Genomic DNA, 24,698 nt, shown 5'->3' on the forward strand with positions numbered 1-24,698 from the left:
GGCTGGTTTGGAGTGTTGATCCCATCACTCCATTGGACCCGAGGTCGCACCAGGTGGGGTTTCCGTCGTAAACTGACAATATGTATATAGGTCAGCGTTGTCTAACGCAGCTAGTTTACATACGAGATAGCATTGCAAGCGCTTATATCGGTATAAAATGGTATTTTCCAACCAAACGAACAAGTAATTTTACAAAGCTATATTTGATGCAATCGCATCGACCTTATTCACTGATCCGCCGCCACCAAGACACCCTTGCCTTCCAATAATTTGGCAAGTTCTCCATTCTGGTGCATGGACATCAAAATATCGCATCCACCGACAAACTCCTTCTCGAGGTAGAGCTGCGGGATCGTGGGCCAGTCCGAGTACTCTTTCACGCCTGCCAAGGGTTTTAGCATTGTGGAATCGCACCGAAGAGATGGAGAAAAGAAAGTTGGCGGGCTCGAAACATACCTTGACGCAGCTCTGAATCTTCGAGCACGTTGAAGGCAACAAATTTCCTAGGATCAACCCCCTGCAGACCCAGGATCTGGATACTCGCACGCGAGAAGCCGCATTGTGGGGTCTCGGGGGTGCCCTTCATGAAAAGAACGACCGGGGCCGAGGCAACCGCTTTATCGATAGCCGCCCGGGTTTCCGAGGACAGAAAGCGTGCATGGAAGATCGAGGGCAACGGAACGGCTGCGGAGCGAACTGGGCGCAGAGCCGTTGGCCGTGAAATCGGGCGGAACGCCTGGTACGGTTGGACTGCGTCAGCTGTGTAGTAAGGAAATGAAGAGACGACGAACGTACCGAGAATATCGTCCTGGGAAGCATGTTTTCAATTTGTAGTGAATGGATGAAGGAGCCAGGGAATGAGGAGGGAGGATGATTCCACTCGGCAAGGCGCGTTAGTAATTCTTAAATGCACTGGTTACGTCGATGGGGCTCCACAACCACTTTTTCCTTGAATGGATGCATGTTCTACTACTTCTGCCAAAAACTATGGCCTAATCTGGGAGTCACCGACAATCTCTTGATTTCTTACCCTCGGTGATTATCCATACCATCGAAAGACTACAAAACTAATAGACGGCGAGACAAGTTCCTGATGGCCCGTTGAGCATCATTATGCCGACTCCAACTCTAAGGGCCCAGTGCTATCGTACAGACCAAGGGATTGTGTTGCATACTCGCCGAGCAATCCCAAGGAGATACCTCCACCCGTCAACAGACAACCGTATTTGAACCACCACCAACAGTTCTGAACATTTTTCAGTTGAACCTTCCAAATCATGAGCCCGAGTGAAAGAAGGGCGCTGCCGCAACTGCCGGCGAAAAAGACAGGCCCGCAACCCGCCGCAACTCCGGCCGCAGCAAGGAGCGACACCTGAGTCGCCGCCAGCCCACTCAGCACGGCCTTGGTGTTGTGTTCATGGCGGAGAGCAATTGATTTGATCCCGGCTGCTACATCATCCTTGATGTCCATATACGCATATATCATATCGTACAGAACTGTCCAGGCCACACAACTCGAATAAAGGGCCCCGGCAGCCATGAGTGCATCCCGGTTGGCTAGTAGATCCACGCCCAGCGCGGGAAACCCCATCATCGCACCCCAGGAGAAGGCGAGGCCCAAAACAAACTGGGGGTAGTTGGTGACCCGTTTGGCCAGCGGATACGCGACCACGACAGGCAAGCTGGGAATCCCATACCAGAGGCATTGGGTAGGGAATTGGAGAAGTACTGTAAGCCCAGCCAGCAATTGGGTACCGGTGAAAAGGACAGCCTTGGGTGGTGAGAGCGCGCCTCGAGCAATAGGCCGAAACTTGGTACGCTCAACGTGAGGGTCCAGGTTCCTGTCCCACAGGTCATTGATCGCGCACCCTGCGCCTCGCATGATCACTGCCCCAGTAAAGAAGAGCCCCGTTGTCCCAAGAACTTGAAGCGGAGCCACCTGGACCATTGGCGCGGCGAGGAGGGTAGAGAAGAGGGTCGGAAAGAAAAGGTAGTATGTGCCCGTCGGCTTATCCAACCGCAGCAGCTCTGCATAGGGAATCCATGAATTGGGCAGAGACGCAATCAAGCCTCTTGTGGGTGGCGCATAGTGTGTCGCTGGGTTTGCTTTTCCCTCAAACTCGACGGGCTGCACCGCAGGAGAGGGTGACTGGGAGTTGTGCCGGAGAGAGGTCTTAGGTTTTATCCCTGGCGCGGCAACTGCAGAGTCTGGGGAATCGCGGCCGTTCGTAGGTGCTAGAGAAGGACGAGTGTGTATTGGCGACAAGAAGCGCTTAGTTCGAAGGCCGAGCATGGGCTTTCCCCTACACGGAGGAAATCGCACGCGGCGGAGCAGGGAACCGGTGGAGAGGGTCATGATTGGGGATGTAATCGCGGAGGAGAGAGGGTCAATTTCATGCTGAACATGCACTGGTTTTCTTGCCCATCAACTGTCATGGCATGACGAGTTGGTCCCCAAGAGCAGTAGGGAAAAAAGGCTCGGAGACCCTAAACCCATTCGGGTATCCGGATCTTATCGTCCTCGCAGAAGAGAACAAAAGAAAAAGAAACTGCAGAAAATAAAAATGATTTTGAAAGTGGATGAGAATTAGAGAACTAGAGTCCAAAGAGATATTCTTGAGGATATAAGCATATCTGGTTATATTTGTTAATAGTCGCGTTGGTATACCCTCTTGGTAGCCGTACATCTACGCGTGGGATTTCTGCCTGAGGCCACAGAAACGCCGATGCTCTCCGCGTTCGCGGATCCGGGGATCATCACTTTGCGATATGAGGGAGCAGGCGCAGCCCACCATCTCTGCTTTGAACTGGAAACCTTGGTTGGATTATCGTCCCACACTATTCTGGTGAGTCCATGTGGCAGCTTCTCTTAGTGATTCTGTTGACTCAACCCGGGATCATTCATCTTGGACCAGCTTCTCACTTACGCTCTCTGTAACTAGTGCTTTTGCTCGCAGCTTCCTTCAACAACCTCGAGCATTCACCCGGCGCATACAATCACGTTTTGGTAATATTCTCCCGCGTGTCGCCTCGACCCTCCCACCTTGACCGAATCAGAACCCTCTGCAATTTTGGTTTTTTCTTGGACGCACCCATTCAGTCACCTCCCTGGGGAGCTGGCCATGGGCAATGCCGACCCAGCGCACCCGCGCGGTCTTTGAGCCGTTTCCTCCAAACCTGGACATTGGCGACCTTGTTGATTCGACCCCTAAATTCAACTTCGCGTGGAGAATCACTTGTGATTCGATCGATGAAAACCCTCGGGAAGATTTTGAGCAATTGGTTTTGTTCCATGTGATTTTGTCCGGACGTCCTCTCGTCATCGAAGGATTCCAAAAGCGGTTGGACAAGTTCCTGTTCTCGGAGAAATGGCTGAGACAGAATTGCGCCGGGAAGAGTAAGTTAGCCCTTGGGAGATGTACGTCTCGTTCGAGCCGCCTCTGACTGTCTAAACAGAGGAGAATGCGCGAGACTTGGTCAAGGGCACTAACCTGCTGCTCACCATCGGGCATTACTTGAAAAACCTGCCTCTCTTGACTGAACAATGGACCCCATACAACTACACGGATCGAGATCGCCAAAGATTGTATCTGAAAGATATCGATTGCCCCCCTGAGTGGTGCAATTCTCTTGGGAAATTGATTCCTCCCTGTCTGTTTTACTTGAATGAGTTCCCGAAGCCTTTCGATGGCCCCGGTTCCCAGCTGTCCGACTCATCCCCACCTCCCAACTCCGCACAAGGCGTGCCTATCGCCCGGGCGGGCGATTTGATGAGCTGTCTCCCTGAAAGAATGCGTGCAGAAAATCTGATGTGCTATGTTGGACACGAAGGGACCTACACGCCGGCACACCAAGAGATGTGTGCTAGTCTCGGCCAAAACATCATGGTCGAAGCATCGGATGGATCTGTTGAACATGGGAAGCAGACAAGACCGGGTTCCTCAATTTGGTTCATGACTGAGACCAAAGACCGCCATGCCGTGGCGGAGTATTGGATGTCTTTTCTTGGACATGATATTGACATCGAAGATCACTTCGCCCAATTGAACGCATGGACAAACGCTCCGTTCAAGACATTCGTTGTTGAGCAGAGGCCCGGCGACTTGGTTCTCATTCCTCCCTTGGCTGCCCATCAGGTGTGGAACCGCGGTACCAGGACAATGAAAGTGGCCTGGAACCGCACGACTGTTGACACCCTGGAGATGGCATTGTGTGAAGCGCTACCCCATGCGCGGATGGTCTGTCGCGATGAACAATACAAGAACAAGGCCATCGTTTACTACACACTCGAAAAATATTCCAACCTATTGTGGCGGGCGCACAAGGAGGAGAAGAAGGAGCACCCGGAAGTCAAGCAACTGTTGCAGGATTTCAAACGACTCTTCATGTTGTACACGGAAGTTTTGCTTTCAGAAACTTTCCCGCCGAGGAAGCTCGTGGAAAAGGAGGTCGAGTATGTTGAATTCGAGGGCAATGTCACTTGTTCTTACTGTCGGTGCAACATTTTTAACCGATTTCTTACCTGCCCCTGGTGTGTGGAAACGTTCAATGTTGATGGCGAAGAAATATCCGACACCTACGACATTTGCATGGATTGCTTTGTGATGGGTAGAAGTTGCCGTTGCGTTTCCAGGCTCAAATGGGCCGAGCAATTCCGGTGGAAGGAGATCCTCGGGCGATATGAACATTGGCGACAGCTTATTCTTACTCTTGACGAAGGAAGTCAAGACGAAAAACAGCAACAAAAGCTCAAGACCCAGTTTCCGGCGTTCACCATCGCACGAGGCCAAATGGGCCGGAAGTCTCTGGCTGAAATCTGCCAGGAGGAATTGATCCGACGGCCGTGGATTGATATCAAAAAACCCAATCCGGCTGCTGCCAAGAAGCTGGAGGCATCAAGCGACTCCGAGGACAATGGTCAGTCTCGCAAACGGAGGAAAGTGCGACATCGAGCCAAGGCTCACGCCGAGGAGACTGGCCGTTGTCATGTTTGCAGAGAACCTGAAGCCTCTTGGAAACGGGCTTCGTGCTCACGCTCGACCTGCGAAGAACAGTACTGTTATAGCTGTCTGTTCCGTGCTTTCGATATATCACCCCGGGATGTGATGGAAAAGCATCACTGGTGGTGCCCAAAATGTCAGAAGATTTGCAGCTGCAATAACTGTCGACGAGATCCGACCATGAGCCCACATGAACCTCGCGGCACTCTCTTGGGGCATGACACCAGAAAGATTGCCGATCCCCGTAGCGTCGAGTCTCTGGTGAATTTGCGTCTCACCAATTTCCGCTGGCTCAACCAGTTTGGGAGTGACAACGCAAGCCGGGTTGAAAAACGCCTGAAAGAAGCGGAGGAAAAACGTACGCAAGCATTGCGTGTTTATGAGATCGACCTGGAATCAAGCCCCCTTCCGATGAATACACACACAGGCGACTTCTTGGCAAATTACGAGGCTGAAATTCCGGTTGACCCGGGCCTGGAACTGGACAATACTCTTCGCATGCTTGTATGAGCAGGAAAAAAAGCGCCTTATGCCACGGTCGGCTGTATTGCTTACAAGCGAGTTAGAGGGCTGGGAGCTTACGGAGTGAGATTGTTGCATTACTTGTCAGGCTTTAGCGATACGAGTTCACGAATCTAGCTGCACTACATTAATGACCATATCATGGACTGGAAGAAGTTGAAGGTCGAATCCATCTCCGAAGCTAATTGGCCCTAAGCGCCTTTGTATTCGTACTGGAGATCTTTGAGAGATGTGAGGTCGACCGAGAGCATGACCTGTTGTGCGAGAAGAATGGTCACGAGCATGGCTGGGTACATGGTCAGAGCGGATGTTGTAGACACCAATAAGTGAAGAAAATAAAACACAACGAGAGAGGAACCCACCCCCTGGGATTAAATACAGCACCGGCCGAGACCCATACGAGGATCCAGCCCCGATGAAGCAATACAGGACAGCCAGCAGCAAGCAAACCGCGCCGTTGGCAGGCACCAGGACTGCGCGGATCCGAGCAAGTCGTTCGTCTGCTACCGACATGGGTTTCTTGCCCTTGGGATCGAGACGGAGAGGAGAGGTCCTCATGATATAGGCCGTCACGGACAGCGAGGCAAGACCCACGAGCGAGAGGAACCGCTCAGCTACACTGGCTGCAGACAGCACCGATGGTAGAAAGATAGTTGCGGAGAGCAGTGGGATGATGGTGAAGATCAACTAAAACCCCGTGAGCTTTCATTTGGGAACCCGATGAGGAACTGGTGTTTACACTGTATTGAGCGTTGCGCGCATCATTCTGTCCCTGCAACCGCTGGATGACCCGCTCCTGTTCCACCTCATCAAGTTCCTCGTGCTCCTCGTCCGAGTCCTCTGGATATCGGAACGCTTTGCGCAGTCGGACGGCCGCCATTTTGGGGGACTATTAATTCTACTAAGACAAAAGAGAAGAACACCGAAGCGCTGTGACGTTGTTTGTCTTGTTTGGCTGGCTTGCTTTCTCTCACCCCGACAGAAAAAAGAGACCCAACCAAGTCTCCCCATCCCCACGCGTCTTTGTCCCACCATGCTTTTCGCCTCGTTTTCCCGGCGCGCCGGGCTCATGCGGCCCTCATTGCGTCGAAATTGCCCACCACGTCGCACGATCATCCCCGCCCCGGGCCCCAACACAGGACCGCTGATGGAGCGACGCGCGGACCGAGAACTGCCATCCGTCAATCAAGGACGGCGCTGGACACGCACTCTCCCGATCTTCGTGGTGGCCGTTGGGGCGGCGATGTTGGGAATCTTCAATTACCAGAAGTCGTCGTCAAGCGTGGTCAACAGCACGCTGTACGCACTGCGGACATCTCCGCAGGCTCGGGAGCTCCTTGGTGATGAAATCTACTTTGCGCAGCAAATCCCCTGGATCAGCGGCGAGATTAATCAGCTTCACGGCCGGATCAATATCTCGTTTTGGGTCAAGGGCACCAAGAGCCAGGGCAAAATGCGGTTCCGAAGTATTCGGCCGGACCGAATGAGCTTTGTGAGTGATCCGCACAAGCCATGTCCAATTCCATTGTGTCGCTAATTGTATTCTAGTTCCACACCGAGGAATGGAGCTTGGAGACGGAGGATGGAAAGGTGGTGCAGCTGCTCAGTGATAACGATCCTTTCCGACAGTGAAGCCCGAGATGCGACAGCTTGTACAGATAGAAAGTGGTTCTCATGCATGGATCAGGCGTTTTGTGTTGATGGTGACCTTTGTTTATCAACCGAGGGGCAAGGCTGGAAAACCACCAAGAAAAGGATATCAAATTGTATCATATACAGACGCCGCTCAAATCAACCCAATTATTGGGCGTATGGTGTTAATAGTACATGCTGTCCCACATCCAAAAACCCTTTTTCGGCTTGAGTTAAGCAGCCGCAGTCGCAGCCGGCTCTTCTGTCAGTGCGATCTCGGATTCTGCCGTTGCTGCCGGCCCAATCTCTGGCCACGGCTTCTTGATCGCATCCTGAATCCTGACCACACATCCCTTGGGACCACTGACCGATCCTAAAGAGGAAAAGAAAACCACAAAGTCAGCAACGGAGAAAGCAAAGCGACGGGTTGAAACGAAGCGAAAGGGGAGTAATTCATACCGGTGACAACCACAATCCCATTCTCAGCGTCCACCTTGAGAACCTTCAGGTTCTGTACTGTACTTTGATGATTACCCATGTTTCCAGCCATTTTCTTGCCGGGGTAGACTCGGGAACCACCGCCTTGACCAGGACCGGAAGAACCGAGCGAACGATGCGTCAAACTGACACCGTGACTGCGGTCCTGACCACCGAAGCCGTGTCGCTTCATGACACCAGCAAATCCTTTACCCTTTGAGTTGGAACGGGCGTCAACAAACTGGCCCTCTTGGAACCAGGAAGCATCGATGGTCTGGCCGACGGGAACCAGGCCGGACTCGTTCTTGACGCGGAACTCGCAGACATGGCGTTTGGGCGAAAGGCCATGAGCGGAGAAGTGGCCGAGAAGTGATTTGGTCATGTTCTCAGGGTGCTTCCAGCCGGCTCCGATCTGGACGGCGTAGTAACCGTGCTGTTTGGGGGTCTTGTGAGAGACGACCTCGACGCGGTCCAGTTGAAGGACGGTGCATGGGGTGCGTTTGCCGGTTTCCTGGTCATAGATGGCAGTCATGCCCTTCTTGATTGTGATGGCGCCGGTTCGATGAGGTGTGGTTCTGGCTTTGCGCCGGAGAGCCGCCTCTGGTGCTGACTCGAGGACGGGCAGGCCAGGGCCGGTATCGTACTTGCTGGGTTTGGGAGGGTTAAGCGATCTGATACCAAGTGACCGCACAGGCATCCATTGAACGCCCCAGAGAGGCGTGGAAAGCTGCAACAGCTTCCCAAGGCGCGGGTTCATGGTGCTGGATTTGGGGCTAAGGTCGATCTGGAGAATTCAGGATATGGGAGTTTTTGGGCGGTTGGATGAGTCAGCATATGCCGTGGGCCCAATTTGCGAAGTATGAAATGGCGATCTGCTCAGTAGGATATCATCAACTCGGGTATGCATCGGACAGGTCTCCTGAATATGCAGAAACTTCTACAATCTCTCACACATACAACTATTTCATTTTCTGTATACCCTTGGCGACCTGAATCCTAGAATCTTCTAACTCCGTCTCACCCGATCGGACCGGAGCGGCCGAACAAAAGATCCCGATAGAAAAAAAAATAGACCCATCCCTTCCGACCTTCTCTTCGTCCCAACCTCAATATAATTGTTTCTTCACCTAGGAACATGCCTCTTCGGCACTTGCTTCGATCACGATGGAACTCATCGGCTGAGCTCCTGCAGCCCGCTCTCACATCCGGCTCCCATCTTCCCTCGACCCGGCCAATGGGCGTGCGGAACAGCCCCATTCTCTCCTTCGCATCCAGAGCAACACGACGCACCCTGACGACGGTCAATTCTACGAGCCGAGTCACGACGCGGACCCGGCCGGGGCCTACCTCCCACCAGTTTCTGAAGCAGCGACTCAACCGACGGTTTAATTCCGGATCGTCGGGCAGCGGCCCGCAGCCAGAGCCGGAGCACGCATCGCTGTCGCAGCGGCTGCGCAAGCTATCGCGCGAGTACGGCTGGGCCACACTCGGAGTGTACCTGGCCCTGTCGGCGTTGGATTTCCCGTTCTGCTTCGCGGCGGTACGGCTGCTGGGGGTGGACCGCATCGGACACTATGAACATGTTGTGGTCGAGTCCGTGAAGCAGGCTGTCTCGTCAGTGTGGCCTCGCACGGAGGACTCAACCCCCCAGGATGGCGGTGACGATGCCCAGGGCAGACTAGCCCAAGCGGAGGAGAGGAACAAGGAAGAAGCCAGTATGTCTCCTCTCTTCATCTGCCCTCCCCTTACTCCGCAAGAGAGCACCATCTCACCAGCTTTACGTAGGTATATGGACGCAGTTGGCTCTCGCGTATGCTATCCACAAGAGCTTCATTTTCATTCGGGTCCCCTTGACTGCCGCCGTGACACCCAAGGTCGTGAAGATGTTACGGCGCTGGGGATGGGATATTGGGAAGCGCAAACCCAAGAGTCCATGAGCCATGGACTTGCATAGCATAGCGAGGATTGGTGTGTTTTTTTGTGGGGTGAATTGTACATTAACCATTTAGAGATTTAATCCGGCACATCGCCTTCTCCCTCCATCGTTCCCTCATCTATAGATATCATACAGACCAGAGCAAACTCTCAGACACAAGAAAAGCCCATATCTATCACCAGCGCCATAAGACAGGAAACGACATGTGCGGTTGCAATTAGCTGAGGGGAAATATAAAAAAAGATCCACTCCCTTCAAGTATGGTATAGCTGGCCCAAAGCAAATCGTAAATATGAAATATCGGCATAACATGACCACTCAGTCTCGTAATCTTCGTCTCGGAAACAAATTGAAATGCGAAGGTGGAGGGCGTCAAAAGAAAACTAATCCCCGACAATCAGGTCACATATCGATCATGTCGTTGAATCTCAGGATGCCGTTGGCCCTCATCACGCCATTGACCCCGTCAGGCATTCGGTATGCCCAGTCTGCGACGCCCATGGAATCGGCTGCGGGTAGGGCGTCGCCCGGGTTCGGTTGCCCAGATTCATCAGAAGTGTCGGCCACAAGAACGAGACCAAGTTCCTTGATAGTTTCCACCAGAGCAGGAACAACGTTCTGTGTGAAAAGAAAAATGTCAGCATCCAAGACAGGACCCAAAGAAGACCTGATAGAGGAAAACATACCAATAGACTCGACCGGCAGATGAGGCCCATAAAGTTGTTACTTTGAGCAATCCGCGCAGACTCCTTAATCGACATGGAGGCTCGTCCGCTGCTATTCACATGAGGCAACGAGTCTACGTTGCGGGCTAGGTCACGGATCTGCCCCAAATCATTGCACAGAAGTACCGGGTCTTGAGAGAGAAAAAGAATGTTAGCAAAAGACGCCAGAGATATTTGACCGAAGGGCGAGAAAACTTACAGTTTGGTTGCTTCCAGTTGAGTGCCGTGCAGATATTTGGATTGTAAGAGGTGAAAACCACAGAACGCATGAAGTCGGGGTTCTTGTCTCGCGCCACACGGGCATGATCGAAAACCTCGGTGAGAATAGCATCGGCAAAGGTGTTGACATCGGCCAGGGAAGTCATGTCAAGGGCCCTCTCCTCAACGGCCGATGGGTAAAGAATGGAGAGGTTCACATTCAGGTCAATAGGCAATTGCCGCAGAACCTCCTGTAGAGACAAGAAAGATGCGGCCAAGATTCGATGGGTCTGGGGCATGTCATTGACAGCCTGAGTGGCCAGGAAGTGTGAAATGTCCTGTTGCTTGACGCCCCGTTCCGCACCAATCTTCTGGAATTGGATATACGTCAAGTGAGATACGGGAATCTCAATTCCATGGTGATTGATCATGAACTGGGGGTAAAGCACTGGCACCCGATCCCGGGTGAGCTGAATGAAGAGCTGCACATAATCTCCCGACAAGCTGGAGCCAGTGACCAGTCCATTATGTTCCGAGTCCAGCGCGTTGGTCGCCTTCCAATATGTGGCAAAGTGGGTGATTTCCAAGGGATCGCCGTGGTAAGGCTTGATGACCTGGAAGTTGAAGCGCAGTTGGCCAATGGCACGCAGACGAGGGTCAAAGAGAGGGAGGCAGCATGAGCCAGTGCTCGAGGTCTCAGCCCGGAAGTTCACAGGCAAGGCCACGCTTTTCGCAATGACCTTGGAACCAAAAGTGGGGAAGATCTCAAAGTCCACTGCAAAGGTGTCCAAATTGTCGACATGGAAGGATATTATCCGGGAGTCATCTTGGATGGGTAACACAATGGTGCGAGGGATGAGGTCCGACAGCTTGGACGAGATGGTCAATCGAGCCGCCGGGTGACGTCCCGCCTGGTCAAAAGCAATCGACGCTGTATTCCCTTGATCAAACAACAGCTGCACGAAAACCTTCTTGTCAAGGAAGTTGTGACCGTACCGCCTCAGCGGGATTATGGGCGGAGGTAGTGATAGGTCAGGGATACCGTCGGCCATGTCCATTTCAGCGGAGCTAGTCTGCTCTGTAGACATTTGGTCATCCACAAAACCAGGCTCTTGTAGCTGCAAGCCATTGAGAACATCCAGCGGTCTCTGTGCTGGCTGTTCGTTTGAGGGCTGAGCCCAGAGGAGGAGCATACACTCCAAATGGCCCTCCCATGCGGCATAGTACATTGCCGAGAGGCCCTTCTCATCGGCGACCTTGGAATCCACACCCGACTCGAGGAGGGTTCGCAGGCATGGGACACATCCTTCGCTTGCCGCATGGAATAAGGGCGTCCACTGATACAGCTTGTCTTTCTGGTCCAGATCGGCACCATGTTGTTTCAAGAGCAACAGCAACTGCGGAGATTGAGAGGCGCGGGCCACCATATGCTGAGGGTAAAGGCCCTCAGCATCTGGCAACAACTTGGCATTTCGCTCGAGAAGCATCTTCACAATGGGCAGTGAACCATACTGGCAGGCCAGATTCAGTGGGATATGATCCGACTCTGAATCAGGGTCAATGCGCGCATTGCTGTAGAGCACCTGCTCTGCGCACGCCAGCTGGCCTTTGACGATACTGTGAATCAGGGGAGCAAAGTTGTCGTGATCCATCATATCCACCGTTTCGGGCCCCACGGCCAGTAGCTCCCGCACCATGTCCACGCGGCCGTGCATACAGGCGTAGTGAAGAGGGATTCGGCCATAAACATCGGACCGGAAGAAATCAACCTCTGCCGCAAGGCCGGCCTTAAAAACCAAGTCTCGCCCTGAGATTGCCGCTTCGTGCAGGCAGTTTCGTTCGTTGATATCGTCTTCTGCGTGTAGGTCGACCAGTCCACTTTCCAGGAGGAGGCCAAGGACCTCATCGGCGCACCCATTGATAGCCGCCAGAAAAGCACGAGTCGCCCGATCACGAGCGTCCGGAAACGAATGCAACCGAGCGACCCATTCACGCAGGGTCTGCAGATTACCGGTAGAGGCCGATTGCAAAACTTGGAGGTCTATCTCGTCTTCTTCGGTGCCAAAGGCGGGTCCCATGGCACGGTCCAACGGCCGTGAGGTGTCAAACTGAATGTTCTCTCCCTCGGCCCAGGCCTCCAGCTCCAGTCGGGCAGTCGTAGCCCGGTCTGAAAGATCCCGGAGAACCTCGCGATTGAAACAGGGCTGCACCTCGACGGCCCGATGCAGATACAGCTCCTTCATGCGTGACTTGGAAGTTTTATCCCACTTCTTCAAAATTTTGGACATGGCCGTCTCATTGATCTCGACGAATTGCTGCAGTTTGTTCAGATCGCCATCGAACTGTTGGAATCCTTCAAAGAGTGCCACGAAATTCGACGGTGTCTTTGAGTTGGAGCTGGTTCGAGATTGGACGACTCTCTTCTTGTCAACCAGTGTTTTCAGGCGCAGGGAAAACTACACTCATCATGAGCCATACGGTTCATTATAGTTCAGGGACAACAGGAAGGGTTACCTCTGATTCTTTCTGGAGATAAAAAGTGTTGACTTTTTCAATCTCTCGTTCCTGTGATATCTCGCATCAGTACCCCGAGAGAAAGCAACTGGAGGAAGTCTCCATTTTGCGCTTACCAGACGGAAGAAGAACACATCCTTGTTTGCCCGCAGGGATGACTGCGGGTCCGGAGTGCCATCTTGGGCAATATCCTCCGCTGTTCTCTGCGCCGGAATGGTTGGGGTGGCACTGAGTTGCTTGATAAGCTGTCATTGGCAATGTTAGCTAGACCCGGTAGGTTTTACGAGAGAAGAGTCCCCGCACCTTTTTCAACGCCTTGTAGTTGACAAAACTCGCGGCATATTCAGGGAGATCGAGCTGTCTGCGTTGGATCTGTTTGCCGAACTTCCTACAGAACGAGGCAAGTCAGTATCAGCATCCCTCGAGCTACAAGTGAGCATGGGCCTATGACTCCCAGAATAGGGTAAAGGCCAGGTGATGGAGCACGTACATTTTCTCGGACTCTCAGAGAGAGCTTCAGCTCTCCCGAGCTCTGGTGAGTAATCCGGGGCAACAACTGGTTTCAGCAAGAAGCTGAGAATGGAAAGACGTCAGCTCGGGGCCGAGGTGGACGAGCACGATCGAGGACGAAGAGCGTTGCAGGATAGACGAACAAGGTCCAGAGGAAGGAGAAAACTCCTCGAAGGCCACAAGTCGAGTAAAGAGGGGGGGAGGGGCTGCGCGATGGAGTGGGGACCAATGCCAGTGGGACAGGGCGACTCGAATGTCACCGGGAGGGATGACGGATAGGATGTGTGACAGTGTTCCTTTGAGGGGTCCTGGAATGGCGGGATGGCGGGGCTTTTTCGGAGTAGGATAAGCTGACCAGGGGAAGATGTCGCAAAGTAGACAGAGCAATCACCAGGACGTTTTCGGGGATCGGAGCCGAAGGGACGATAGAATACCCGGCTCGGAAGGTAGCCAGGGAGGTACCGGGTACCTGAGAGAGAGAGAGCGTCTCTCAGAAACGCAGCATCTAGTGACACACAATGCAATTGAAGGGGGAGCCCAGTGCTGGCGAAGGGGAAAAAAAGGTGAGGTGCAGTTAAAGAGAGTGGGGAGCTGCCGATCGCCAATCACCGCGAACAGCGGGCGCACGTTGACCATTCACTGGGCATCACCGAGGTACCTGGTACTTGGCCCCCCCTAATGTCCACGGTACCGCTTCGGTAGATATACTTGGATCCACCTATGACAGCATGACTATTTGGATATACAAAAATATAGGACCCAGGGACATCAGAGAATAATACAACTTCACGGCTACCTAGTTCTTCGCTCCAAGAGCTCATGCCAACGATGTCCATGGCTCTGCAGCCGCAAATGTACAACATCCATGCCAGAATGAAATCAACACAATGAAACAGTGCAGCTGTTGGACCAGATGCGAGGGATATATCACACAAACCACACCAAGTCGCCAAGTCGGGGTACCGACAGGCTGATGGGCAAAACATTCAAAGGAAAAAGAAACTTGCGAAAAGGAGCAAAGAGAAAAAGAAAAGATGAAGATAAGATAAAAGATATAGGTCAATACAAACATGGTGAATCGAAGGTCCATCGCGCCGGGGGAGAAAACAAAAATCGAGACATTGGGCCTGTAAAGGCCGGCATCAAGGAATGGAAGTCGGCGGTGGTCAAGACATAGCGGGAGAGAGTGAACTTTCCGCAAACGGAATGGGAAAACTGGATGTTTTGTTGAAGATAATGATGGGATTCAACGGGGTTCCGTTTAGAAATTCTGGGCAATGCCAGCGTTCCCTTGTCGTGGGAAGACACCGGGATTCTCAATGCGCGTGTTGCGGCGCGCCTGGACATCGCGGATCACAGGTTGATAATCATCACCATATGAACCTTGGCCCTCGCCGTAATATGCGTTGTCACCATAGTAGCCACCCGATGGGTGCCCTGTCGACATATGGCTCTCATCCGATGCCTCGGAACGGTTAGCGGCCGAGTAGGCCGACGACGCATTGGAGGGACCACGGTGAATGTCACCGGTGCGGTTTTGGGACGCTGTCGGGGCGGCCCCCAGGACTCCGACCGGTTCCACTTCACCCGAGTTCGGTCGTCCTGCTCCATCCGAGTACTGAACGGTGCCCTCACTGGGAGTGGCCCCGTGGTGATAGCCTGCGCCGCTCCCTGATTCCGACATGGCCATGCCCATGCCGCTAGACAGGTTCGTCGATGCCTTGCGTCCTGCAGACGTTGTTCCCCAGCCACGGTAGCCTGACGAGGTGTCATCCTTGGGCGCCACAACACCTCCCACACCAGGGAGGGTAGGGTCATTGTTCGGGTTGAAGCCATACTCCTCCACTTCCTTCCGGCGCTCATCCTCAGCCGCCTTGTTTGCCTTTCGCTTACGCCAGAAGAAGATGGCGGCCACAATGATCAATGCCACCGAAACGACGGGCACAACAACGGCCACTGCGATCTTCCCCCCCTGACTAAGGCCACCGCTGTCTGATGCAGCACTCCCTGACAGCGCAGCAGAGTTGGATGCCGACTGAGACGCGCTTGAGCCCGAGGTCGAGCTCGCGCCGGTTGTGGCGGTTGCGGAATCGGTAGACGTCAAAACTACCGTCGTCGAGGTTGAACTGCCATCGGAAGAACTGCTGATCACGGTGGAGCTGGTGGTCGGCGTGGGGCTGTCTGAAGAAGTCGAGTCGGATTTGGAAGTCGTGGTGGAGGGCTCTGAAGTGGTGGATGGAGCTGAGGTACTAGACTCGGATGAAGACGAGCTGGAAGTGGTAGGGTTTTCCGTTGATGTCGTGGGAGCCGGCGTGGACGAAGTCGATGGTGCTTCGGACGATGATCCAGACGTCGGTTGCGATGATGATTCGGTCGTGCTGTCAGTAGTGCTGCCGGTGGTGCTGCCGGTGGTGTTGTTGGTCGGGGTTGGATCCGCCGCAGAGCTGGCGGTGGTCGCCTCGGCCGGCACATTGGAAGACGGCTTAGCCTGGTTCGTCATTATGGCTGTTGTGTCGAGCAGAAACTAGAATGGGTTCGATGCGATCGTGGACCGGGCAGACGATTTTGAAGAGACCACACGTCGGGGCTGAAAGCAATTTCACCGGACTCGTGTTCAAGATGAGAATAAAGGATCAATAATTAAATCACGAGCGTCTGGAAAACAGATTAAACGAAAGACGGGTTCAGACGCGTTTAAAGAGAATCCGGAGAGTTGATTAGGATGCCTCAGGGGGATTGGCGATAATCCAGTGAAAGTGAAGGGAAGAAAAAAAAGAACAAAAAATAAAAAATAGAATAAAAAGCGGATCAGAAGAGAATTGAAAAAAAAAAAGAATCCGGAGGCAACTTCACACTCAACCCGAAACTAGTCGGGAGCCATGAGAGAAGGGAAGAGAGAGAGAGAGAGAGAGAAAGGCGAGGGAGAAAGCGAGAAAGCGAGAGAGTGTGGGAAGTGGAGTCGCTCGTATCTGCATTCCTAGTGGTATTAATAGAATCGCTGCAAGCAGGCTCTTTGATGATGCATATCTCTTTTTTCTCTGATATCCATCTTAATTATGGTTATCTACTAGAAGTGCCTCTACTCTCCTTTTGATTGTTTTTGTTTTACTCCCTGGATTGGCCATGTGTGTCTCCCTTTGTAGTGTGTCTAGGGGGCGACTTCAACCATGTGGAATTATCTTGGGGTGACTAGTACACAGGGTCCATTTGAAAACACCAAATAGCCCACTGCACATATATACAAAATCGCTGATGTTCGAGGTTCGGGAGAGAAAATTCAATGAGAACTGTACCGTTGGTTCTGTGGATGCGACCTTGGTATCTTTCGATTGTCGATAACTCTGACAATACCAAACTACCCTGATCGGCGGTAATCTTGTTTCTGGCTGGACTTTTACCCCCCCCCCCTGAGAGATCTGGCAATTCTCAAGTTTCCCATGTTTCTATGAAAATATGAAAACATCCCTAGAAACAATGAATTGATGGATGCATGCTTGCTAGCCGACATTCCACGGGGAAAAAAAAGAAAAGAAAAGAAAAGCCTTGACTCTGAACCACAGGCTGAACGCGGCTAACTTACCCAAACCGTCAAGGCCCGAGTGGGTTCCTTTGTCAGTCTCGTCCCGTCTAAGGATTCTCTGGTCGACTAGGGACTTTACTTGTCAACGTCATCACACACCCGAGGTAATGACATGTTCGGGGAACAAAGATTTAGGAGAAAGAGAACAAATAGAACCGGCGCAATTGGCCTAGACTGATGTGGTCCGTTTCAGGGTAGATGTATATATACAGCCCCGACAAATTGCCTGGGCAAACAAAATGAAAAATAAAAAAAATCAAGGTCACGAAACAGGATCCGACCATGATATATTTACGCCAGAAGAGACAGTACATGTCCAGAAACAAATTAAACAAAAAAAAAAAAAAAAAAAAAAAGGGGGGGAGATATCCAAACCGTGAGCACCGAGGGCACCAAGAACAAAACACAATCGACAAGTCATCACGGGTGCAAAGCCCCAACAAGAGTCATGACATGGGACGGCGGACCACGCCGAGGCTTTTAGTTGCGCATGTCCCAGTTTGGACGCAGGGTGGACATCAAGTCCTGCTTGGTGCCGACCATGTCCGAAGGCAACCGACTAACGCGATAGTTACCCATGCGGATGTTGTTCATGTGCGTGTTCGAGATCCCCGTGCGGTTGCTGCGAATACTGCCCGCATCGCTGCCCGCATCATTGTTCTTGAACCGGGGCGGAGGCGCGAAGTCCAGGTTGGTATATGTCCCCGATTTCCGCAGGGCGTGCGCACTCGGGATCACCGAGAGTTCATCAAACGGAGAAGCCAGCGGGGTGTGGGCGCGCACAGCCGGGCTGTAGGGCCGTACCTCGCCGATGGGCGTTTCCGGACGACCCGCACGTTGATCCCGGAAGTTCTTCCCAGGAGCAAAATCGAGCGCGGTCATGATGGAATCGTCCTTCAGCATGTGAGGGGTAGGCAGGGTTTGCAATGGTGCCGGGGGAGGCATCGGCTTGCGCGGACCCCGGGCTCCGGGCAGCCGGCCGGAGGCGGACGAGAATGCCCGCGGTCCCGGAGCAAAACCATTAAAGCCAGCGGAACTGGTCGCCATGTGACGGCCACCGCCTTGGAAACGCGGCGGAGCACGAGGCGGCGGAGTCATGGCTCGACGACCCATCGGCTCGGCAAACGGTGCAAGAGCGGCATCGTAATATTCCCCGGTGACCGGATCATAGACAAACCCACCATCTTCGTAGAACTCTGGACCAAAGTCTTCATAGTAGGTAGTTTCCCGTCCTGTCTTGCTTTCGTCAAAGTATTCCTTGTAGAACGACCGAATCCGGTTGGCGCGCTGCTCTGGGTTGTCTGACGGGTCTTCCGGCGGGAGCGGACGCAACCCAAGAGTCAGGCGGCGAGTATCCCGGCGGTTGTCATAGGCCAGGTCCAAATTCTGGGGCTCTTCGGGGAGATCGGGCAACGGGGGGTGGCTTGGGATTGCGTCGTGTTGCGATGCATACGGCCCGTTGACATTCACCGCGGGGATCGAGGGATCCGACTTTCGCTCATCCTCGTAATCACTGGTCGCATCACTCGATGGCAGAGAAATGCGAGGGAGCTGCACCGAAGACTGGGCATGTTCGGACTCTCGCGATGGCGCAGATTCCGGGAGCGGGAAGTTCAGCTGGTCTTGGTGGGGGTTTGAGTTATGCGTGTCGTCAAGTTCGAATTGGAAACCTGTGTGGTTCGACTGGGGCTCCTGGGGCCGGGTGTCCCTGCTCTGGTCGTTGGCCATGGGGCCACCGGCGGTCATAAGCTCACCACGATCGGTAGGAGTTGCAGAAAATCCAGGGAATGGCGCAAGGCGATCTTGGGGGGAGTTGGCATGTCCATTGGCTTCGTCGGGGGTATTGTATAGCGGAGGAGACGAACGAGACATCCGCTGTGCGTTTCGCAGAAGACCCGAGTTAGGCTCCTCAGCATGTCCAAAGCGTGTTGTGGACCCAGCCAGGCTGGATGCATCATCCCGGGGTGCTCTGGGGAACGACCGAACAGAGCCTGTGTCCTGAGAAAAGATAGTGGCAGGCCGGTACTTGTCATCTTCACCAGTCATTGATCGGGACAGTGAATGCAGCGAATCTGTGGAGCCGTGGATTCCTGGGGGCATCAGATAAGGCTGGCCGATGTCGAGAGATAGTCCCTTGGTATGATTATGCTCAGCCGTCTGAGGCATTGGTGGATGTAGTTTCTGCTTCTTCCCCTTGGGCTCCACCTCATCGAGTCCAAAGTCGAGGGACCTGTGCTTATCATCGGCGTCTTCCCGAACTAATCTCTTGACGTGTCTTCGGTGAAGCAAAAAAAGCACAACGATGGCACAGCAGATGGGAACACTAATTTAGGATCAGTCTCAGGGTTCCCTTGTGTGGGATGGGGATTTCAAGTATCACATACCATGCACCTAGTACCACGGGCAGAACCGTCGTGGTCATTTCACTGGTGGACTTTTCACAATTGTCTCCATCGTTGCAGGTTGATGTCGAGTCTGGATTCGGGGCTCTTGCTACCAGGGCTGGAGTGCTGGAAGCGAAGGATGGGATCTCGGGTACGGGAAGTGGCAATTCATCAGCAGGAATCACCTCCCGTCGAACTGGTGCATGATGCCCCATCCCAGCATGGTGATGAGCGTGAGGCATTTTGGATGGCACCGAGTAAAGGAGCTGGCGAGAGCTGTTGGCTGTGGATACTCGGACTCATTTAAGATCACGTCACAAGAATCAGAGCAGACATCCACACGAGACTGATTCTCGCCAGAAAAAAAAAATCAATAGAATGGCAATGCTGGATATAAGTCAAGGAATGAATAGGATAACGAATATCCCAAGGGGAAAAGAAGGAATGGCGGCCAGCAGCCAACAATGAAATGAGGGTCGAAGCCAAAAAGCCAAAGAGTGTGCGAAGGAGAAGAGAAAGAGAGGAAGATGGGAAGAGGAGAAGGGGGTTCTAGATGGGGTCCGTTTGTGCTAGCTGATTACAAGTACATTGTGAGACCCTGCGTTGTATGGGCCACTGTGCGGCTGTGGATGTACCCTAGAGGTCACTGTGCGCCCTGTATGGTACAAAGATACGGGGGTCCCCCCTGGATGCTATTTTGAGTCTCCTGAATCCTGACATTTCTAACCTTATTATTTTCCACCTAGAGGTGATTAAAGTGATTATTTACATCTTTACTAAAAGAGAGACAGAGAAAACAAGATTCCCTACATACTCTGGTCTCTCTATATTTGTTTTGATTTCCAGAGAGAAAGCTGTAGCAAGCAAGGCGGGTGTGAAACGGGCCAAATAGAGGATCCTTCGCAGCCAATCACCACCGGGCTGCCCCTGAATGGAGGTCCACAGCGGAGGCTGCTCGTACAGTACTCCACACGGTATGTAATGTATGTAATGTATATATTGATGGTATTGAGTGTATGTTGGTAATATTAAATTACATCAAAGATGGATGTAAATCAAACGAGTCCCTAGCATTTAAACCCGCCTTGGCCTCTGTACATTGCAGATGCTTGTTTCACTCAAGAGAAATGTTGTTGTTTTGCATCCATGCAGGTACCAAGTTACCAGGATCCTGGTGGCCTCGGGGCCCCGAGACATTTCCATCTCTTGGCAGAACAATCCCAGATAAGCCCTTTGGCTGCAAGTGGTCTAGTCAGGCTTGGGATTGATTGCTTGAAATGAATTGGTGGTCAAGATGGGGACCCTACGAAGATGCCCGATGCCCATCCTCAACCCGCTTCACCATCAACAAGACGCTCTGTGACTCTCACTTTGACTCTTTCCTCGCCTGGTAACACTCCAGCCTCATACAGCAGACGGGCAATTTGCCCTCGGATCATCTTGACCACATCCTTTTCTGTCCCAGCTTGGTCGGGATGAGCCTGTCGCCATCGCGTCACCGGGCTAGCGGCTCTGATGACTGCTTCGAGCGTGTCCAGGTTGATTGCTTGCTGAATAGCAATACCAATTTCTTAATCTATGGCTTCTGCATCATCCTGGCTCGGGGTGCCCCATTCCTTTCGGAAAAATGAGCCAGGGTCACACCCACTCACGGGGTTCGACGTGAGAGACCAGGGCAGCGCAAGGTCGGTATACAAGGAACAGACGAGCAGCTTCCCGGGCTCTTTATATGACTGAAGCTCCTGTTCCTCTTGTTAATTGCTAGAGCATTGGACACTGGAGGATAAACTCCCTGTTGATTCATCGTCAACAATGCTACCGTGCCGCCTGGTCGCAGCAACTCGGCCGCGCGAGGCCAAAATCGGCTCATGTCGAACCAATGCGCCGCAGTGGCCGCGATGATCAGGTCCACGGTACCGTTGGGAATCATGTTTGTGTCCGCTCCCAGGTCCTCGGCGGACGAAGATTCGAACCGAATGGGTTGATTGTTGGCTGAAGTGCCACCCAGTTGTCTAGCAGTAGCGATCATACCCTCGGAGGCGTCCAACCCAATAGCGTAGTCGAAGCGGGGGGCCAGGGTTCGAATTGCGGTCCCTGGTCCGCAGCCAACATCGACAAGGGTACCGAGCTGTCCCCCGGTCGACACATGGTGATCGACGATCCGCTTGAACAAATTGGAGTGATAAGCTGAGCGTGCCTGCACGTAGGTGGCACCTTGATCTTTGGTGTACGCGCTGAAAGTCTTTTCGGGGTGTGTGGTGCCCAAGGGGACCAGCGGGGAGAGTAAGAGAGGGAGAGAGAGATTCTGTTGAGCTTATATTGTTCAATTGAACTCCCAACACTCTTATACGGAATGTGGGAGGTCCACGATACCGAGTCATGTCCACTTCCTATCTAGGTAATGTGGAGCTCAATGCCACTAAGATCTCACATATAGTAGGTAGATATAAACAGCAGTCTCAAGCCTTGTCTGTGATTGAAGTCTCGGATTGTTCGATTGTGCTGTTTATGGGGCTTGGGATCTCAATTTCTTGATATATACTTGGTACCTTCCAAAGTTGTATATACACAACAGACTATGGGACGGATAATTTATCCATATATTTTTATTTGGCTGCATCCTTGGCTTATATATTTCCTGTAAACAATTTTCTGGTTGGAAAATAAGGCAATGCTCCTAGAGTAGTCAGTATAGTGTATATATATTCATGCATCCTCATGGTCAGGCTGACGTCAGGCCTTGAATAACCGAGACCCTGGGACTATAGCCCGAGTATAGCCTTGCCCGTTGATAAGAGACTCAATTTTACCTGGCATAGATATTGTTGGGTATTTTGGTCACCAATTACTTGGGAGTTGCGAGTATGTGGGAAGCATCAAGTAGAAGAGAAGTAGACAGCTCGAGTGGCTCGAGCTAAATATCGGGAAGCTGTCCGATTATCTGAGATCATCGTGGCTCTATTTTGCCTCTGGAGCTGCCAAGGGACTATGACAGCCGAACCTGGCTGGAGGAAATTTTATCTAATTAGAAAGAAAACACTGTTCTCTATTTTTCACTTGGTCTCTCTTTTCCTGTCCTTCTCGCTCCTCTCTCTCCTTTCAATACTATCGTACTACTACGCCTTCCATTCATCATGGAGTCCGCATCCACATCGCGAGACCCGGAGAAAGCAGAATTGGATGCTAATCGTGTAGGAAGCCAAAGCCTAGACAGCAATCCTGACCACCCAAACTTGACTTCCTCCTCAGATACCTCGTCGTTTTCTTCGTCCCAGGATGCGATGGACTATATGTCTCGAGTCCAGACGGCACATTCCCTGCGCGGAACAGGCCTGGAACGACATCCGACAGCACTCAGTCGGATCGCAACCCAGCGGAGCCAGCATAGTGCAACAGTTGGCGCTGGCCTGAAGCCGCAAGTGCCGCGGAAACCTCTCCCCGAGTTCGGTGCGGGCAAACCATACCCGCCTCCGCTACCTGCAAAGGAAGAGTATGTCGTGGAGTTTGTAGGGCCTGACGATCCTTTGCATCCGCAGAATTGGTCCAGCAAGAAGAAGTAAGTACAAAGGAAAGAAACAAGTCTTGGAGAACATGGTACATGGCACAGAGGGCCGGCACTCATACGGCGATATGTAGGATCGCGACAGCCATGATGCTTGCATATACAACGTTCAATGCCACCTTCACCAGCAGTATATACTCTACCGCAACCTCCGTCATATCCCCTCAATTCCATGTCTCAACCGAAGTTGGAACCCTGGGCTTGTCATTATATGTACTGGGATTTGCGACGGGGCCGGTGCTATGGGCACCATTCTCTGAACTGAGCGGTCGACGTCTTCCGATTCTGATTGCCATGTTTGGGTTCACGTTATTTCAGTTTGCCGTCGCAACTGCCAAGGACCTCCAGACCATCATGCTGTGCCGTTTCTTTGGGGGGTTCTTCGGAGCGTGCCCTATCGCAGTTGTTGCCGCCGTCTTCTCCGACATTTTCGATAATCGCATCCGTGGCCTTGCCATCACCCTATTTACCATGACAGTCTTTACGGGTCCGCTGTTTGCCTCGACAATCGGCGGCTTTATTGTACAGAGTCATCTCGGCTGGCGCTGGACAGAGTATCTCACAGGGATCATGGGCGCCTCGGCCTTGATCATGGATCTCTTCTTTATGCACGAGACCTACCCACCGGTGGTATTGATCGAAAAGGCCGCGGAACTACGCCGGCGCACCAAGAACTGGGGGATCCATGCGAAGCAGGAAGAAATCGAAGTAGATCTTCGCGAACTACTGCAGAAGAATTTCAGCCGGCCGATCAAAATCCTCTTCACCGAGCCCATCGTCTTATCTTTGAGTATCTACATGGCCTTTCTGTATGGCCTACTCTACCTCTTCCTGACGGCCTATCCAATTGTCTTCCAGAAAATCCACGGGTTCGGAAAGGGTGTGAGTGGGCTCCCATACCTGGGCATCATTATCGGCGAGTTCATTGGCGGCATCTTCATCATCCTCACACAGCCCTGGTACAATGGAAAACTCGATTCCAACAATGGCATCCCGATCCCCGAGTGGCGGCTGCCCCCGGCCATCGTGGGGAGCGTGGCTTTCGCTGGTGGACTTTTCTGGTTTGGCTGGTCCGGGTTCAAAGCCGATATCCACTGGATTGTGCCTACATTGTCTGGTCTCTTGACGGGATTTGGCTTGCTGTGTATCTTTCTCCAGGCCCTGAATTATATTGTCGACGCATATCTCCTCTTGTGAGTACCTCTCAAGGGCTTTCCCCTCTCCCCTCGAGAGAAATCGCACTGACAACCACCATTCAAACCAGTGCTGCCTCTGCCCTGGCTGCTAACAGTATCCTGCGGTCGTCGGCCGGCGCAGGCTTCCCGCTCTTTGCATCTTACATGGTATGTGATGATTTTCAAGTACACTTGTAGTAGAAGCAGCTGCTGATCGACAGTCTAGTTCAATTCCCTTGGCGTCAACTGGGCCGGGACGCTGCTTGGCTGCGTGGCCGCCGTATTGATCCCTATGCCCGTGCTCTTCTATCTCTATGGGCCTAAGATCCGGGCTAAGAGCAAGTTTGCCACCGACTACATGATGACAATCCAAGCCCACAATGACGAGTGGACCGAGTAACAAGCGTGCGTGGTTTGAGTATTTATTGCCTGTTGATGAGCGTGTTTGCTACTCTTAGATATACCGTTCAGCGCCTCCGCTGC

General features: G+C 52.6%; 12 protein-coding genes across 12 annotated transcripts; 4 read left to right on the plus strand and 8 right to left on the minus strand.

The window, feature by feature from the left end:
- Positions 1-227: 227 nt before the first annotated feature.
- NUU61_009690 (monothiol glutaredoxin GRX5) lies at positions 228-819 on the minus strand (the record flags this gene model as incomplete). Its single annotated transcript, XM_056660215.1, has 3 exons — positions 228-382; positions 457-736; positions 796-819. The coding sequence occupies 3 exons, from the start codon at positions 817-819 to the stop codon at positions 228-230; spliced, it is 459 nt and encodes a 152-aa protein (XP_056506713.1).
- Positions 820-1,111: 292 nt separating this feature from the next.
- NUU61_009691 (putative para-hydroxybenzoate-polyprenyltransferase Coq2) lies at positions 1,112-2,356 on the minus strand (the record flags this gene model as incomplete). The annotated part of the gene is made up of 1 exon (XM_056660216.1): positions 1,112-2,356. One exon carries the CDS (start codon positions 2,354-2,356, stop codon positions 1,112-1,114), a length of 1,245 nt encoding a protein of 414 aa, XP_056506714.1.
- Positions 2,357-3,129: 773 nt separating this feature from the next.
- NUU61_009692 (putative JmjC domain protein) lies at positions 3,130-5,510 on the plus strand (the record flags this gene model as incomplete). The annotated part of the gene is made up of 2 exons (XM_056660217.1): positions 3,130-3,397; positions 3,457-5,510. 2 exons carry the CDS (start codon positions 3,130-3,132, stop codon positions 5,508-5,510), a joined length of 2,322 nt encoding a protein of 773 aa, XP_056506715.1.
- A 203-nt stretch (positions 5,511-5,713) lies between these two features.
- Positions 5,714-6,402, minus strand: NUU61_009693 (uncharacterized protein; the record flags this gene model as incomplete). The annotated part of the gene is made up of 3 exons (XM_056660218.1): positions 5,714-5,808; positions 5,885-6,209; positions 6,262-6,402. The coding sequence occupies 3 exons, from the start codon at positions 6,400-6,402 to the stop codon at positions 5,714-5,716; spliced, it is 561 nt and encodes a 186-aa protein (XP_056506716.1).
- A 153-nt stretch (positions 6,403-6,555) lies between these two features.
- NUU61_009694 (cytochrome c oxidase assembly factor 1 family protein) lies at positions 6,556-7,154 on the plus strand (the record flags this gene model as incomplete). Its single annotated transcript, XM_056660219.1, has 2 exons — positions 6,556-7,014; positions 7,071-7,154. The coding sequence occupies 2 exons, from the start codon at positions 6,556-6,558 to the stop codon at positions 7,152-7,154; spliced, it is 543 nt and encodes a 180-aa protein (XP_056506717.1).
- A 233-nt stretch (positions 7,155-7,387) lies between these two features.
- Positions 7,388-8,388, minus strand: NUU61_009695 (mitochondrial 54S ribosomal protein uL3m; the record flags this gene model as incomplete). The annotated part of the gene is made up of 2 exons (XM_056660220.1): positions 7,388-7,527; positions 7,614-8,388. 2 exons carry the CDS (start codon positions 8,386-8,388, stop codon positions 7,388-7,390), a joined length of 915 nt encoding a protein of 304 aa, XP_056506718.1.
- A 378-nt stretch (positions 8,389-8,766) lies between these two features.
- On the plus strand, positions 8,767-9,568 carry NUU61_009696 (FAM210 family protein; the record flags this gene model as incomplete). Its single annotated transcript, XM_056660221.1, has 2 exons — positions 8,767-9,346; positions 9,417-9,568. The coding sequence occupies 2 exons, from the start codon at positions 8,767-8,769 to the stop codon at positions 9,566-9,568; spliced, it is 732 nt and encodes a 243-aa protein (XP_056506719.1).
- Positions 9,569-9,969: 401 nt separating this feature from the next.
- On the minus strand, positions 9,970-13,496 carry phoC (uncharacterized protein; the record flags this gene model as incomplete). The annotated part of the gene is made up of 7 exons (XM_056660222.1): positions 9,970-10,185; positions 10,254-10,423; positions 10,492-12,946; positions 13,005-13,055; positions 13,121-13,249; positions 13,308-13,392; positions 13,456-13,496. The coding sequence occupies 7 exons, from the start codon at positions 13,494-13,496 to the stop codon at positions 9,970-9,972; spliced, it is 3,147 nt and encodes a 1,048-aa protein (XP_056506720.1).
- Positions 13,497-14,775: 1,279 nt separating this feature from the next.
- Positions 14,776-16,014, minus strand: NUU61_009698 (uncharacterized protein; the record flags this gene model as incomplete). The annotated part of the gene is made up of 1 exon (XM_056660223.1): positions 14,776-16,014. One exon carries the CDS (start codon positions 16,012-16,014, stop codon positions 14,776-14,778), a length of 1,239 nt encoding a protein of 412 aa, XP_056506721.1.
- A 1,560-nt stretch (positions 16,015-17,574) lies between these two features.
- Positions 17,575-19,720, minus strand: NUU61_009699 (uncharacterized protein; the record flags this gene model as incomplete). Its single annotated transcript, XM_056660224.1, has 2 exons — positions 17,575-19,417; positions 19,479-19,720. 2 exons carry the CDS (start codon positions 19,718-19,720, stop codon positions 17,575-17,577), a joined length of 2,085 nt encoding a protein of 694 aa, XP_056506722.1.
- A 1,086-nt stretch (positions 19,721-20,806) lies between these two features.
- NUU61_009700 (putative S-adenosylmethionine-dependent methyltransferase) lies at positions 20,807-21,859 on the minus strand (the record flags this gene model as incomplete). The annotated part of the gene is made up of 3 exons (XM_056660225.1): positions 20,807-21,028; positions 21,298-21,720; positions 21,821-21,859. 3 exons carry the CDS (start codon positions 21,857-21,859, stop codon positions 20,807-20,809), a joined length of 684 nt encoding a protein of 227 aa, XP_056506723.1.
- A 753-nt stretch (positions 21,860-22,612) lies between these two features.
- NUU61_009701 (MFS transporter) lies at positions 22,613-24,615 on the plus strand (the record flags this gene model as incomplete). Its single annotated transcript, XM_056660226.1, has 4 exons — positions 22,613-23,034; positions 23,115-24,233; positions 24,305-24,383; positions 24,442-24,615. 4 exons carry the CDS (start codon positions 22,613-22,615, stop codon positions 24,613-24,615), a joined length of 1,794 nt encoding a protein of 597 aa, XP_056506724.1.
- Positions 24,616-24,698: the final 83 nt, after the last annotated feature.

The sequence above is a fragment of the Penicillium alfredii genome (assembly GCF_028826965.1).
Source record: "Penicillium alfredii strain IBT 34128 chromosome Unknown utg000012l_segment0_segment0, whole genome shotgun sequence".
Lineage (NCBI taxonomy): Eukaryota > Fungi > Ascomycota > Eurotiomycetes > Eurotiales > Aspergillaceae > Penicillium > Penicillium alfredii.